The sequence below is a fragment of the Perna viridis genome, chromosome 7 (genome assembly GCF_037379345.1).
Source record: "Perna viridis isolate PV_CMFRI_1.1 ecotype Kerala chromosome 7, ASM3737934v1, whole genome shotgun sequence".
Lineage (NCBI taxonomy): Eukaryota > Metazoa > Mollusca > Bivalvia > Mytilida > Mytilidae > Perna > Perna viridis.
The window spans coordinates 33,259,319-33,277,757 of record NC_142451.1 but is presented as its reverse complement, the minus strand read 5'-3'; the positions used below and the strand labels follow the sequence as shown (position 1 = coordinate 33,277,757).

At 32.0% G+C, this 18,439-nt stretch overlaps 1 protein-coding gene across 2 annotated transcripts in view; it reads left to right on the top strand.

Moving 5' to 3' along the window:
• The window catches only part of LOC148612376 (uncharacterized), a 76,099-nt gene that overhangs the window by 9,346 nt on the left and 48,314 nt on the right, over positions 1-18,439 (top strand). For both annotated transcript variants that reach the window (XM_088593743.1, XM_088593745.1), the window contains exons 2-7: positions 7,168-7,255; positions 10,258-10,413; positions 11,723-11,833; positions 14,452-14,589; positions 14,959-15,063; positions 16,023-16,145. In XM_088593743.1, the coding sequence (XP_088449869.1) occupies positions 7,192-7,255; positions 10,258-10,413; positions 11,723-11,833; positions 14,452-14,589; positions 14,959-15,063; positions 16,023-16,145 (697 nt within the window). In that variant the 5' untranslated portion in view covers positions 7,168-7,191. The remainder of the gene's footprint in view (positions 1-7,167; positions 7,256-10,257; positions 10,414-11,722; positions 11,834-14,451; positions 14,590-14,958; positions 15,064-16,022; positions 16,146-18,439) is intronic.

Below are 18,439 nucleotides of genomic sequence, written 5' to 3'. Positions count from 1 at the left end.
CATCATAAACTTTAGTAATGGCCATTATACTAATCCAAGTGTACATGGTTTTACATGACAATTTGACTCATTGGGGATATTCAAAATTATTTGAAATTTTGCAGTCATTACTTTTTTCTATTGTTGTCATGGTAACTCGGTACAAATGCTATAGACGAAACTTCTACCTATGCTCTTATACGTACCTTTTGATTTTTTTCTGGAATATCTTTATTTTAAAATATTCTGCATTAGGAACATACAGTACTTATGCGGAAATATTTTGACATGAAGTTTGTCTTGATAACTGATTGCATAATCTAAAATAAACTTGTTTGTGATTATTTATCAATTCTTTTTATAAAAAATATGGAACCAAGCAAGCTCATACCTATACTGATAACAACAAAGTAAACTATACACAACAAGATGTTACCTGTAAATGAACACTGTTACATAATGACTGTGATGGAATTTTATAATGCAACGTAATATATCCTGAAAAGGAAGATGAGACATGTGGCATGTCATATCGATAAAGCACTGATAACATTAACTATAAATCTACAGATAATATAAAAGATATCTTATAACACATTTTTCCAAGCATCAATAGTAATCAATCGGTTAAATCAACATTAAATGGCTATTCTCAATTGATTGACTGGTTGTCCTTGATTTGTGCCTGGCCTTGTATATATTCCAAATTTGTGGTAGTATTTGAGATGTTCGGGTTCTTTGGGCTTTACAAAAAATGTTGGTTTCTTTGTTGTGTTAATTTGTTCCAGTTTTCGTCTTGTCTATGTCCATTTATTTGCAGTGTCACTGCAACACAAAAGCACTCATAACAAAAAAAAAATATTTATGTGCAGATGAAATAAATAACAATAGATCTGGTACTAACCAATTGTCCAAATGTAACGACAAGACTTTCAATATACATGTATATATGTAATATGTATTGGTAATTAAACATTGACTATTATTGGTTTTTTTTACATCGAAATTAGGTCGTACCTTTTTTCTTGTGTCGAAAATCAAATTTGGACTTGAGTAATAAATCATTTACATCCTTTTCATTAATTTCCTCTCCTTTATGCAGGACATGCTATTAGAAAATACAAACAAGTAATCTTATATTATCTGTCACTTTAAGAAAAATATAGGAATAAGCGAGTCGTTACTTTACAAAGTGACCACAAAGGGGTAAGTAGTTTTGGTCAAGAAATCTACAACTGCTGTTCATTAGTATCAGGTTTATCGGCAGCTATTTTGTTTTCTTTATATATATAAGGGTCTGAAAAATTTCCAACGATGTTAGAACTGTCAAATTTTCGAAGCAAATTTTTGGTCGATCCCTCCGCGGGACTCGAACTCGTACCGCTGTGACATCTATGGCAACACCGCCTGCACTAAGTCCAGCGCCCTAGACCATTCGGCTAGCTAAGCTATATAAAATATAGCTTTCGCTGGCCGGGTCATTCCTCCTCGTAGGATAAAATCAAGGGCTGTAACTTAGTACACGATGCATGGTAGTACGGGACAGTTCATCTAGGTGTTATTACGTAGGATAGAGGATCAATTTAATGATGCATGTCACAACAAATCAATATTATACAACGTCTCAGAATGTGACGACTCTATTCGCTACACTGCTCCATCGGATCAAATTGATACAGGGAAGATAACGTAAACTTATAGAAGGGTCTGAAAAATTCCCAACGATGTTAGAACTGTCAAATTTGCGAAGCAAATTTTTGGTCGTTCCCTCCGCGGGACTCGAACTCGTACCGCTGTGACATCTATGGCAACACCGCCTGCAATAAGTCCATATATAGATATATATATATATATATATATATATATATATATATATAGATATATATATATATATTAAACTTATATTATATATATATATAATATAGATTTAAAATTGTTTCATCTCGAAGCTGTACGTTAACAAACTCTTGAAAGTTGGATATTGACAAAATTTTACATAATCATCCAAAATGTTACAATATATGTATCTTGTACATTTTAGAAAATAAATATGTTTAATGACTGACCACACTACATATTATATAGCATTTGCTGAATAATTGGATTGAATTTGTAAGCTTGATAGAAGAATCGACAAACATATAGAAGAAAAACTTCATTTGAAATCAAAGGAAAATAAGGAAAAAGATAATTAAAAATAAACTTCAAATAAGATAGGATCCAAATCAAAAATTAAAAGCACAAAACAATCAAATACGGTATGAGGTTAAGATTAAAACAAAACTCCGTCGGAGATAGGTACCTTGTAATTCACAATACGAAAGCTTTTAAAATGCTTACTTCAGAGGTAGTTCATATTACGGCTTTTTATAGTGTAAGTAAATGTTTTCTTAATGCATATGAAGCGTTTTACAACATATTGTTTAAATAGACGTTAAGTAATGAAAGTGTTGCTAATACATGATTGCAAATACCTTATTGAATAATATGAATTTAGTATTTATTCTTTGCAATATCAATTGTATTCTATATACTATGTATTTTTTTCAAAGGCTTAGATCAATATAGGACTGTAATATAATTCTTCAATATCAATCCGTGCGTTTGTATGATACCCTATACCTGATAACCTGTTACTTTCCTTTCATTATGTATCTAAAATAGGAAACAAGTAATTATTTCGGGAACTGAAGATTAAGACATATGTAATTTCAAAAGTTTCACTCATTTCTTATAATTGTTAGGATGTTACGCAATAAAGGAATTCTGTATATTTAATAGTGGAAAAAAGTGCAAATCTGTGACGATATCGTCTTCCATCAAAAATAAACAATGCATCAAGCCTAAGCTACACCCAAACTCTAGAATGGATGCAAGGTTGCAAATTTGGTCGATCCCACTGCGGGATTAGCACCACATCTATGACACTGCTCCATCGGATCAAATTGATACAGGGAAAATACACAAACGTATAGAAAGGTCTGAAAAATTCCCAACGATGTTAGAACTGTCAAATTTGCGATGCAAATTTTTGGTCGCTCCCTCCGCAGGACTCGAACTCGTACCGTTGTGACATCTATGGCAACACCGCCTGCAATATCAGGGTAAATACCGGACATTTGGAAACCACTGCTATGGTCCAGGATAAGTATAGGCATTTCAAAATGAAATGTGGGTTGAACCAGGTTTAATAGCGCGATAAACCTTCCTCTTCCATTACTGATCATTATTTCCTATATTTTTTATATTTATTGGATAGCATAAACTTGTACCCAGCCAGTCAGAATCAGTAGTCAAAACAGTAAAGAATATATGAACAAAAATAAGTGAGAAAAAGTAAATGCAATAAGAAAAAGATTGTAAATTTAAACCATGCGTCTCAAAAGCAAGTACTAGTAGACAATAACTTTGTGGGGAAATTACGTCAAGTTCAAGATGAAATGATAATATACAAGTAAAAACTACAGAAAATTAATTTGAAGACATTGTGAAAATCCACCATTTTTAATATGTTTGCCAGAAACAGAATATTTTCAATAAGATGTGAATATCGGAATACAATTTTTTTTTGGGAAGCGTATGAGACTACTTATCTGCTCAAGCAGAGTACTTTATTGGGCTACCGCAGGGAAGGGTTCCCTACTCGTGCAGCGGACTTTATCGGGCTAACGCTTTGGAAGCCTCCCTGCCTTCGTAGCAGACTTTGTCGAGCTACCTTGGTTTAAAAGCCTGTATCTAAGGCAACGGTTACATATATTAAGATATCTTAAGAAGTCAGAACATTTGCTACTAGCTCTGAAATACCTAAGTAATAGTCTTTGTAAGAATCATGCAAATTCTGTAATAAATAATAAAATAGATTAAATAATAATAAAATAAAAAGGCTACAAATATTCATTCTTGTTATTAAGTTGCTTTATATGTCTGTATGATGAAATTTATGAATATTCATTCCAAGCTGCTCCTAGGAGATAATCCAAATTGAAAATCCAAACGTAAACGGTTTTATTGTATTATTATGTCATTTACAGAGTTATATCACTCAATTCAATAGTACATTCCGTATAATGTTTATCTCTTAAGAACAATGGTTATATGAAAAACCACATGTTAACTTTTGTTTACTATAACATTTTAAGCAAAATATCAAAAATACAAATAAGTAGACTTTATCAACAATAAATCACATTTTGCACGATTCTTTTCTGGAGTGCTACTTTCCACCACTCTTTTATTGAATACTATTATCCTGTATAGTTCCTGGGAAGAGAAACCTGTATTGGTTTTTTTTTCTAATTTCAAATTGTAAATTCCAACCTAAAGATCATATACAATTTGCAAATATCTTTTTTATATTCGAATTTAATTCCAAAAAAGTACTAGTATATGTTAATTTTCAAATCAGCGTCTGTTAACCGAATAATTTCAACCCCGGTAATAATAAATTTCACAAATTAATTACGTCTTTTACTGACGCGAGGCTTAAGCAGACAATCCTCACCTATTGATACATTCATCGGTGACCAAAAAAAATGAACAAACAGTAAACAAAGCTTTATGCTAGTCTAAACGGATATTATAAATAATGCCGAATGATGTATTACCCACGTCTGCTTAATATAACTTAATCCAAATTTCATTCAAACACTTTTTCAAGTATTGTACGTATAAGATATAACACATTATAATCTTTGACAGACTTTATAGACAGTAGAACAATGTGCTCTTGTAATTGTGATTTCGAATGTTTGCACCTATGTAATCAATAGTATAATACTTTATTTTAAAAATACCTTAACTACAGATACACAAAAATTCATAAGAAATCCACAATTTTGGAGAAATACTCCAAACAGGTAAGTTATTAAACCTTCAATGCATAATGTTTTAAAGCAAATATTTGAACGAATTAACTTGTTTTACTGAATTTGTTAGGACAGATTCTTTCATAAAAAAACCCTCATAAGTAATACGTCGTAAGATTTAACCTGTATTAATTGTAGTTCAGAATTTGAACAATGAGAACACTTTTCAAACGAACATGACTACTTTTATTTATGCTGTAGGTAACAGCTATCTTTATATTTTGAACACTTTTAAAGGAAACATATTGTAGAATGATGTGACAATGTTTAAATATCAAGGTAACTTAAGTTTGCTTACACCATATCTATATTTAGATGTTTGTTTTCTTACTCCATTTAGAAAGAAAATACTACCAGTAGTTGTCATATTTAACAACAAAATGTGTTAGCAAAAGATTTCTATTGCTTCAGTTGTTTAATCTTCTTTTTCTCAATAATCATCATGAATCTTATACATCTGTATGATTTTATATTTAATGAACCATAGCAATAACATTTCTTACTAAAATGACTTAGTGTGCTTTTGTGGTCTTATTATTCAAGACAAAGTGTGGCGTAAAAGTAAATCAAAGATTAAATTCGCTATAACTAAAATAACAAGATGGATAAAAAAAACCTTGTTACAAAACACCATCTACTTCAAATAACTGAATAGATTTTTTTAAATACATTTTTTAATCAAAATAATGGACGGTTTCTTGACTAGATACAAACGGGATATTTGATTATCCGGCTTCAAGTTTAATTAATCAGTGTGTTCGATTATTTGTCGAGACAGTTTGCCTCAGATAAGTCACCAGTTTATATATTGTTACTCTTGTAACACGACGTCTAGTACACTTCTTCCTACCTCACAATGTAATTAAATTCTGGAATAGTTTGCAGTGTTTAAGACAATGATTTTTTTAACTGATGCAATAGCCCTAAGTATTGAAATTAACCCATTTAAATTCTTTTTGGTTCACGGCGATAATTCCGGATTTTATATCCGTTTACTAAAGCGTTTGAAAAAGTTATAAACAGATGGTTTATAGGGAAAGAGTAATCAAGGGAACCAAGGTTATAGCGGTAATCAAAAGAATGCAATCCAGGGATGCATAGTTTATGAAATTTTTAAAAGACTGCATATTACAAATGAGTGCGGAACCAAAAAGAAAATGCAAAACTCCTGGTACCTTAAAACTTTTGATGGTGGTTGATAAAAAGTTCTACTTTCTTTTATTTGAATAGGGTACACGAGTGGTCAACCTAATGCAGGGAAATAAATAATACTATTTTTCCTATAGTATTGTCTACAGAAAATGTTTAACCTTAAAAAATATAAATATTGACAAAATTCACTTTGTGTCGTTTTCTCATCCTAGCCAGGATGACACCATAATCTATTGAAAAATAAAAAGCCATATATAAAATATATAAAATATAAATTAATTATGATGTCTTCATTGACGCAAAAATGATAGCTATAAGCTATATTGTCATATGATAAACAAGCAATTACAAGGTTATTAGAGGTAAAGAGACTTATACAGTTAATTGGTAATAAAATAATACAGAACAAACAGCTGCGTTTTGAAAAAAGTACAAATCGCCTTAGGTTCATTCAGTTTGATTTTTAACTTGAATATTTCGCACTTTTATACCTAAATATATTTATTTAAAATGCAATTACTCTTCAGGAGTTTTTAAGTTTTAAAGAATACCAGCATTTCATACCATATACTAAAATGTTAATGAACAAGTCTTTACTCTAGGAAGTGATCTAAAACTGTTTAATGAAAACAAAATCAAACTATCTGATAAATACCCCGATATTTTTTATTATTATTTTTTTTACATATTTGCCATTATATTCTTTTTCATAATTTCCACATCTGAAATAAAATTATACTACACTAAGAATTTACGTTGATGACTTTGAACTTTATCAGGTGATCAATATTCACGGAAAGACCTTAAATAAATGCTTTTTGTATTAAATATTTCTTTGCAGTTTTTAAATTTAATAAAAGTTACAATGAAACGTCGATTTAACGCTTTAATTCATTTGCTTACTTTCATTTTTGTATTTTTGTTTTAAAATATTTACAAATATTTCGAATTTAGAGGTAATAGACAAACTTTTTATTATAACAATTAACCAGATTTATTTAACATTAGTCATTGTCAATGTGATCATATCCAGTTTCATCGATAGACAAAGCTTATAAATGTTATTCATTCATTTGCTACAAAAAATATTCAAGAAATATAACAAGTAACATTGTAAGTTGACAGTAAAGTCTTCCTGCTAATAATTACCAATTTGATGATTTGCTTACAGATCTACTTACATGGTAGCCAAGCCATGGCTGACCTTCAGAAATCTTTATGTGTTTTGATTGTAATATTTAGCATCATATCTCTGTCAGGTATGTATCATAAAGTAACTTTGTTTATCTACCCGTTACACTCTATCAGCCCGCTAAAGTTCGTTTCTTATGTCAGCTTAGTAAATGTACGTTATTACTTCATTACGCCATTATAATTGTAAAGTTCAATCGGAACTTCAAGGCAATTTCTGCTACACTAAAAATAACCTCGGATGCAGAATGGAGAATTTCTTCTTGTAAAATTTGACGAAATTGTAGTCATACGCGACTCAAAGTAGTTCTATCCACAAGGTGGTGTTAAAAAATTGGCTAGATATCACTAGAATGAAAGAACAATAACTCTGTCAAGAAATTTGGCGCCAAGCGAGAAGCTAAGAAAAAAAGTAATGGTAAAAAGTTAAACCATTTAAACTATTATTTTAGAATTGGATCGGTCAAATTCCGGACAAATTGTTCCGCTTAGTACCTCCGAGGTTTTTCTGTTGTGTAACTAGAAAGGCTGAGGAGTTCCGATTGTGATAGGTTGACTTTAAATAATTATTATGCTGGTTTATAGTTAACTAAAACACTGAATTTCCTAATAGTTCTTTCGCGTTTATTTTTCATGTAGCTCATATTTCTATCGAATATTGATATATGTTGATGCAAAATGTCTGATTTTGTACTGCTTCGAAATTTTTTCGTTAAGTTAAATTCATTAACACGGCAAAAAGAAACCAAACAAACAAAAAAAAAACGTCTTGAAATAATATGAGCAATGCAAATGCAAAAAATACAGGTATTTGAGATATTAAATAGACATTCAAACAGGGAAACCACACCAAAATCAAACAACAAACGGGATAGATAGACGAAGTCTTGTTCATAGATAACAATAGAGGGTTAGTATGTGACTGACAATTTAACAGTAATGGACGCAGTAGATCAAATTTTAACACTCGATTTCGATTCGTGAACTTTCACAATGTGTATCACGGATTCAAAATGATCAAATGAACCCTCTGACAATGATAAATGTTAAAACTATTGTCAAATATGTGAGTGTATAACCTTTTTAATTCGAAAAAAAAAATGGTGATATAAATATATCTGTATTGTTTGGTATGAAATGTTTTCCAGCCATTAAAACACGCCAACAGTTTAAGAAAGTGTAATTAATATCTGTCGTGCATTTCATACTTTGCATCAATTCATTAGTTTTTGAGTGGTTCGATCGTAGAGGTTGAGAGATGGCCAAAGCCAAGAAAAAATTGTTCAATACAATAAACGTCAAAATGATATGAAACACAGGGAATGTAAGCAGATACATGACACACCACTGTCCTATCTTTTCAAAGTAAATCATTTATGACTTTCAAATCTGATCTCAGAATGCAACGCTCAGTATGCTGTGTTGGCATATACAGCTATGACTAACAAGAAGGAACGACATAAAATATGGTTACGTAACGAATACATATCATGACATTTAACATGATATTGCGATAAGTTTATGTGAAGTACATACCAATTATCATTTATGCTAATGCTCCTCATAATAATAAACAGTATACAATGTAGTGCATTTTGTTATTCGATATATTACTTTATGATCAATTTGAAAATGTTACATCACAATTAAACTCCAAGAAAAAATGCTTTAGATTCATTATTAATACTTCTATGAAAAGATTTATTGACTATGTTTTATATAAAAAAGAAATCCTATATCTTCAAGGGGGAACCTCATATATAACACATGTTGTCCATTCTTCGATGTGATGGGATTTAATTACCTATATTCAGTTTTGGGAGTAATTATTTATTCTTTGATGTGTCTTTGAATCTGTCGTCTAACTACAGGATACGGATTCGGTCAAAAGAAAAAAACATACACCAAATCTGTCAACTTATATATTACTTAGGAATACTAATGTTGTTCAATTTAAATAAAGACATTAATTGCAAAGGAAAATTCGTCCAACAACACGAATAAAAGATCGCAATAATTTCTTTGGCTCTATAAAAGAGTAATCAAGGGAACCAAGGTTATAGCGGTAATCAAAAGAATGTAATCCAGGGACAAAGACCAGACATGGAAAACAGACATACACAACAAAGAACATAAAGTAACTAAAATCAAAACATACAAAGTAACAAAAGTAAATGAGCAACTCTGACTCCACTAAAAACTGGGAGCATGGACCAGGTGCACCGGCAGGGTAAGCATCCTCTGCTTTTCTAGAAACACCCGCCGAGTTGCTCATAAAAAGTCAAGTCCGGGGTAGACAAACGAGGAAAGGAAAACTATGACCCGTTGAATAAATCAGTTTTCATGGTGCTGATGGATACACCATAACGATCCACGAGTTCATGATGACGACCATAAAACTTCTTTAGTGATGACTTCAATCTTGTAGCAACATAACCCTGTTCCAGAAGCCTATTTGTTAAGAGTTCTAGCGCGATACAGAAAGTCTGCGTAGTTTCGGCAAGATCTGGCATAACGTATGAGTTGTGATATGAACACTCCATACGCAGGAGCTGAAGGGATGTTGCCACAGATGAAAGGAAAGTTGACAATTCTGAATGAAAAGTCATCACGTTTGTCGTAAAGTTTGGTCAATAGTTTTCCTTTACCATCGATTTCTAAGTGTAGTCAAGATATGAGGCTGACTTCACAGTGTCTGTAGTATCTTTTATCTCAAGTTCTTTTGGGTAGATGCGATGTATCAAATCCCCGAAATAAGGATAAACCTATCAAAACTAGGATTTTCATCATTCATTTTATACTTTACTAACCTCGTAAACAAATTAAGATGTCTTTTCCTCCTTTAAGAAATAGAAAGTCGTTATCATTGTTTCTGAACTCCTGAACTTTGAAGCTAGAATGACATCGGCATTTACTCGCATTTTCGTATTCTAATTTTCGAAATTGCAATGATACCCTTAACATGCGGTTACTAGCGAAAGTTTGTAAAAGCTGGAATAAATTCTTTAATCAAAAAATAAACAACGTCATTTATGCGTGAATTATAAGAAAAATGCCAATTTTATTGCAGAGTCATCCTCCGAAGGAGTATGTTCAGTCCACCAAGGATTATCGTGCGATGACAATGCCAACTGTATTGAAAAGAATGAAACGGCTAATGGCTTTATATGTGTTTGCAACGAAGGTTACCACGGAGACGGATTAAAAAATGGAACTGGATGTCATGGTAACATAAAATTATCTTATAATCTGTGAGAAACACCTTAACTCCGTTTTCATCTGTTTCTGTTTAAAGAGAACGTTTTAATTCTATTAATGCAATCGGGTAATTTATTCTGCATGATTTCATTAATAGAATTATGCATACACAGAACCAATTACGCGATTGAATAAGTAGAATTACGATTATACAGATATAATTACGCGATTGCATTAATAGAATTACGATTATACAGATATTATTACGCGATTGCATAAATAGAATTACGATTATACAGATATAATTACGCGATTGCATTAATAGAATTACGATTATACAGATATAATTACGCGATTGCATAAATAGAATTACGATTATACAGATATAATTACGCGATTGCATAAATAGAATTACGATTATACAGATATAATTACGCGATTGCATAAATAGAATTATGCATATGCAGAAATAATAATGCATACACAAAAAATATTAATGTAATAGCAATAATATCGAATTATGACACACATTCCGCGCCATAAACGTTTCTTGCTCTAGTTAACAGTCATATTACAAATACCTTCTAACGTTTGCGTTGACTTTCCTGACTTCTCCTTTTCACACTTTTTGAAAACTAATAGTTTTAATCTAGTTTTTGCATTTTAGTTGAGTTTAAGTTTTTTATTACTTCTGAGAAATCTCAATTTGACAACTTCCATATGTGATTGGTTATTTAATGCAGTTTAATATTTTTAGCATCGCAGAGCAATGGGTTTTACAACCAATCCAATGAGATTAACCTTGACACATCTACATTGTATGATCTAAATGACTAATTGATACAAATTTCAGGTCACGTATATTTTATAAATGAAGATTTGACCACAACTCTTGTAGAGATGCTTCAATATTGACTTCGTCGAATTGTAGATGTTGCTAAAGAATTTGCGGGACCCTTTATATTTATGATAGAGTAGCATAAAAAGTCTTTTTTCATTTCGCTTTCAAGAACAACATATTAAAACAGTAACAATAAGAGCTATAGAAGATAGTAATGTAAATTTCTAATTGCAGTTTAAATCTAACTAGATTTTGACAAATCCCATCGTTTTTATAGGAAGGAATAATTATGATAACGTTTCCCCTATGGTTTAATATGCAAATGATTCTAGACATTTGTAGATCAAAAACACGTTTTTTTAAGGAATTTTAATATGATTTATACATTTTACGTGTTGCTAGCTTTTGATTCAGTAACCAAAATCTCGCAATTACCCGTTAACAATCCAATTTCGTTCTTGAGACGCTTTCCTTTAATTGAACTCTAATTCTTCAGGAAAACAATCCTGTCTAAAGGAAGAAGACTGTCATTCTTATGGAATGTGTGAAGACGGATTTTGTGCTTGTCAATCTGGGTTTGAAGGTGATGGATTCAATGAATGTAAAGGTAAGGATATAAACTAAAGAAGAATAAAATACAAATGATAAAGTAGTACAACGTATTTTCAAACTCTGTCTTAGCCATCATCGGAATGTTGTTTTACTGGTGAAATTTATAAACTAATCCGTAAAATACAACCATGTCCCCATGCATTGATATAGTCTGATTTCAGTAAGTAATGTGTTTAGTAATTAGAAATTTCAACCAATTACCGTTTATCTCACTGACAAGTCTCTATGCCATTTTGATGACATTTGGAAGACTTTATCATTTTGAACATAATCACGACAGATTTATTACTCAGATTGTCTTGGTATACAAAACATAATCATGCTTATGATGAGTGCATTTTAAAAATAATACTTAACTAGGTTTGAAGTACTTCATGAAACTCAAAGTTAATGAAATTCTGATTTATCACGCATGACCTTTTATATTATAATGACCGTCATCACCTATTGCTATTGCTAATGGTAATTAACATCTGTCGTTAATGTGTATAATAGCGACAAGATGATTTAATGAGATAAAGATGAAAAAAAAATTGCTAATGATTCATTTTTTAAAAAAATATCGACATACTGTCAATATAGGGTTTTTTTTTTATTTTTTTGTTTATCGTCTATTCGTCAAGATATGAATTTATTTAAGCGGTTTCTTTTCAACATGTTTTCATTGTTTAAATTGATAACTATCATTGCGAGGAAATCATTGCTGTTTTTTAACATCATTTAAAAGAATCTATTAAACGGCATTGCTTGTAAACTCCGGTAATAGCTGTGAACCAATGTATGTATAGAAATACCGTCAACTTTACTTTATTCCCCAATTTTGTTGTTGTTTTTTTTCATATTTTCAAGGGTTTTTTTATTTTCGTTTCATGAAATAGCTTTTCTCATCAAAGCTGAACCTTTGTTTTATAGTTGAGCAATACAGATCAATTTGGTGTATTTATTACACTTTCTCTAGCAGGAACAACACGTTTTAGTTGATTTTAGAAAAGTCAACACCGTTTTAACACAAAATTTGAACATATTTTTTCTTCACTTGTGTAAGAGAGTAATCAAGGGAACCAATGTTATAGCGGTAATCAAAAGAATGTAATCCAGAGACAAAGACCAGACATGGAAAATAGACATATACAACAAAGAACATAAAGTAACTAAAACCGTACATACAAAGTAACAAAAGCAAATGAGCAACTCGGACTCCACTAAAAACTGGGAGCATGGACCAAGTGCACCGGTAGGATAATCGTCCTCTGCTTTTCTAGAATAACCCGCCGAGCTGCTCATAAAAAGTCAAGTCCGGGGTAGACAAACGAGGAAAGGAAAACTATGACCCGTTGAATAAATCAGTTTTCATGTAAATTTCAGATGGGTTCAAACTCTTCTATATGAATGCAAATGCTCACGCATCAAATTTTATCTCTTGTTGGGTACAATTGCAAATTAAATATCGTATTTGGTTATTTTTTTGCAGAAAGGAAAAAAATACAACTGCCTATTTTCTCGACATTTAATGCCACAATTTCGTTTGGGTTAACTGGTACAAAGTTTTTGTTAAACACATTAACAACTATTTTGGGGACTGTATTTGTTTGTTTGTTTGTTTGTTTTTTTTTTTTTTTTTTTGGGGGGGGGGGGGGGGTTTTTTGTTTGGTGTAACATTACTAACCAAGCTGTGTATGAATTTCATATCTAGTATGACGTCCTTACAGGCTTTGAGACCACAACTGATATATGAGCAGCACGCGACTTATTGGGTGTGGCTTGTGTGTGTGTGTGTAAATTACTGTCCACCTCAATCATGTAAACAATCACACGAAACATTCCAATGTGTATCAGCTGTCTTCATTCATTTCAGTAGCTTGAGTGAACTGATATTATATTCTCTAAAAATCATTTACACATATACTCGGTAGTATTTGCCATCATGTATGAAACCAAACAATAACAATCGCCAATGAATGAAACATTGTACCTGTCCACATGTGAACACTGTGAAATTATAATGCAAACGACTATTGCCATATCTAACATCGTTCTACTTAATTCGGCCTTTGCTTCATTATAAAAAATACAAAGCAATGTTTCACTAGCGACCATTTCAACCGACATAACTAGCGTAAAGTGTACAGCCAAATATGGACAAATATGTTGGGTCTAAGGTTACCGTAATAGGTCACGAAACTGTAAAAAAAAATACCGTTAGTGTCCTATTAGAATCGAAATAATCACGGAAACTCCATTTTATCATTGTTTTACCACGGACTGACTATTTATGCCGCATTATTTTACCCCGAGCGATAACTTTATTAAGTTATCCTAGTTCATGAATAGGTATTAAGTTGGAACAGCAGCTAACAGTAAAGCTGCAATGCTATAACAAATAGACATTTCCTCGCCAGCTGCATCACAGAAAACGGTGTAGGCATGAAAAATTACATGAACACAAACCATATTGTATGGAAAACTTTAAAGCATATGTATAAAAAAAAACCCGTTGTATAATGGTCATATTTTATTATTCCAACTTTTTAATAAATTTCTTACGTCTGAACAAATTAGAAAGTTGTAGAAACCGAGTCAGGGGAAAGACAAAATTCTATTATTTTTTTTTAGATATTGACGAATGTCTGCCATGTGAAAGTAATATGGAATCCTGTATGTGTGACGAGAATGCAATCTGTACGAACAACATTGGGAATTTCACTTGCCAGTGTAAGAACAATTACGAAGGCGATGGCTTCTCTTGCAAATGTAAGTGAGGTTACCATTTAACACTATTCATGTGCGATATATGTGTGAAACCATAGGGCTACCTTGAGTACATCTTACTTAGTCTAACCATTAGTATGTTTATCTTTAAGATATAAAACATACTATAGTACAATAAGACTAAATACTAAGTGACCATTTACTAGTACAGCTTAAATATTTTTGTAATTGAATAATGCTGTTTTAAAAGCTAAATTAGCAGGAAAATGGCAGATAGTATTTACTTGTTAATGATAGTTTATGTTGTAAAGAGTCAGTCACATTCTTCATTTTTTTTACGTTTTGACTATAAGAAAATAAAGCAAATGACCAATATTATCATATAATTAATATTTCTTTCTGCTTTTACAGGGTTCTGTGCTATCAACGCTGATTGTCATGAAAACGGGAGATGTAACGGGAAAGATTGTGTCTGTAGAACTGGTTACGGAGGTGACGGCAGATTTAATTGCACGGGTAAGAATGCTTTGAGTCTCATTTATTAAAAATGTTTCTGTAAATGTTACCAATTTTGAATGATAAAATGTGACTTCTAGTTCGAATTCTTGATCATCAAGTATGTTCAAATATTACTTTTAACTTTATAATTGATCTGATCCGAAAGAAAGAATATCGTTTAGCTAGATCATTTAATCTCAATTTGCGCTATATAGATAACGTATTATCTTTACACAATCCTAATTTTGGGGATTTGATACATCGCATCTACCCAAAGAACTTGAGATAAAGGATGCTACAGACACTGTGAAGCCAGCCTTATATCTTGACTTACACTTAGAAATCGAGGGTAAAGGAAAACTATTGTCCAAACTTTACGACAAACGTGATGACTTTTCATTCAGAATTGTCAACTTTCCTTTCATCTGTGGCAACATCCCTTCAGCTCCTGTGTATGTAGTGTTCATATCACAACTCATATGTTATGACTTTTTGTATCGCGCTAAAATTCCAACAAATAGGCTTCTGGAACAGGGTTATGTTGCTACAAGATTGAAGTCATCACTACAGAAGTTTCATGGTCGTCATCATGAACTCCTGATCGTTACTGTGTATCCATCTGCGCTATGAAAACTGACTTGTTCAACGTTTCATAGTTTTCCTTTCATCTTTCGACTGCCCCGGACTTGACTTTGTGAGCAACTCGGCGGGTGTTTCTAGAAAAACAGGGGACGCTTACCCTACCGGTGCACCTGGTCCATGCTCCCAGTTTTTAGTGGAGTCCGAGTTGCTCATTTGCTTTTGTTACTTTGTATGTATTATTTTAGTTACTTTATGTTCTTTGTTGTGTTTGTCTGTTTTCCATGTCTGGTCTTTGCCCCTGGATTACATTCTTTTGATTACCGCTATAACCTTGGTTCCCTTGATTACTTTTTAAACTTGACATGTTACAATTTAATTTTTTATATACTGTCCAGATATAGACGAATGTGCTACAGACACAGACTCATGTTCCGACAATGCTGAGTGTACAAACACCGTTGGTAGCTACAAATGTCAATGTAAAAACGGCTACACAGGCGATGGTTACACATGTACAGGTATGTTGACAGGGATTTTATGGATTACAAAAAATAAAAAAAAAAACAAACAAACAAATTTACGCAAATGTGGATACGATATAATTTCATATGTGAATAATGACACATGTATGTCTATACTAACCAAACGTTAAAATATATTCTATTAGTCCTATTGTTATGATATGCGCATATTTAGGATTTTACCAGCTTGACTGTACGGATGGATGGGCTACGCGTAAATGTAATGTACAAAGCACCGAAACAGCGTCTGACGTTCGGAATTCGCTCTTGACGCTGCAGCCAGCCCTGTTCGAACATGCAGAAATCTTGCTAAGTCGGAAAAAGTGAACAATTTTACGCTACGTTATCCAACTATCAAACGACGTTTTATTTGAATAATTCCCGAGAATTTCGAAAGATCTGTCTGTAGTAGATAGTAAGAGAGGAAACCAACGACAGTGTGGAGCTTGGAAATGTACAATCAAAATACAACAGGAATCTCTATAAGTAATAGGTTTACTAAAATATTCATATAAAACCATTTAATAAATAACAAAGCTTGGAAAATTTATTATAGCTATCCATTAAATATAATTTATACAATCAATAAAGGTTAGTTTTGTCATTGTAATTTGTTACCGCAATCGGCTTATATGATGAAGGTTGCAATTAACACTGTACCACTGGAATCAATCGTAAAAAATTCTCTGATAAGCTCAGTACACAGCATTTGTTTTTGTTTTTGTTTTTTGTTTTTGTTTTTTGTTTTTTGTTGTTTTTTTTTTGTTTGTTTCTTGTTTTTTTTTGTTTTAAGCTTTGTATTCTAAATTGACCAGAATTGACTTATGTAAACATATAAGGAAGTATTTCACACTACAAAAATCAGCCAGTTTTATTTTTTGGGAATAAAGTGGGCCTCGTTGACTTTCCTGAGGCATTAAACAAGTTGCTATTGACTACATTTTCTTGAAACTTCGATATGGAAAAAATTTTGATTAATATTATAAAATTTTAAATTCAATAAGAGCCACACATTTTTATGGGTATATAAATTCATTTCGTAAACATTTAACATCTGAGAATACGTTTTTGAAGCCTGCTATTACATCAAGTAAAAGTAATTTTGGAAGATGTAGACCAAGCTCGTGTATATGCAAGTTAGACATAGAAAGTACATTAACACATTTTTTAGCTAACCTTGAACTAATAGTAGAACAGAATAGAAATTCATTTGGCCTGATAAACTTCCACAAGAAATGTCTATATACAGGGTACTAGTGTTGAGTAATATGTAAACAAAACGACCAAAAGAAAAATACCTAAAAATGTTAACTAAATTATCTTAATATTTACTTGTGTTGAACATGATTCAGCGAAACCGTGAATCTGGCCACACAGTTAAGGTGGACACTCTTTCTGCAAGTAAACATGACCCAGTTTTGAAATTAAAGCTAAGGTTACATTCAATTTTTGTTGAATTTTATATGTAATTCTAGCACTGTTAAACGAATAATTTGAACTAGAAATCATTGAGATGGAATCCATCTCCGTTGGCCCCGCCATGGCAATTATGCCATATATATGAATTTGATTTAGGTGATCAACCCAAATGACAAATATCAAAAGCCTATATTAAAGTCACAGTCTGGACAAGAGTTTGTCAACAAAAAAAACAGTACTTTGACTTTGAAGTCGAAGTTCAAGGTCATAAACAACTATCAATGAATAGGACACATCATCTTTATGTAATTAATATACATGCAAAATATCAGAAGTCTACATGAAAAGACAAGAGAGTTACAGCCCGGACAAGAGTTTGTCATTGAAAAAAAGCAGGAATTTGACCTTGGGGTCAAAGTTCAAGGTGATAGGTCACTATCCAGGGTACATCATATTCATGTGATCTACCCACATACCAAATATCAAGAGCCCACATCGAAAGAGAAAAATTTAACAAACATGACACAAGTTTGTCACAAAAACAGGAATTTGACCAAAATCCATGGTACACGGCACATCATATTTACATAATCTACCAACAAGCCAAATATCAAAAGCCCACATCAAATGACAAAAGTTTGTCTTTGAAAAACAGGAATTTGACCTTGAGGACAAAGGTCAAGGTCGTAGGTCAATAACCATGGCATGCGATACATTGTCTTTATGTGATCTACCCACATGCCAAATATCAAAAGCCTGCATTGAAAGACAAAAATGTTACACGATTTGTCAGTGAAAAACATGAATGACCTTGAGGTCAGAGTTCGAGGTCATAGGTCAATATTCATAGTACGCAACAAATTGTCTTTAGA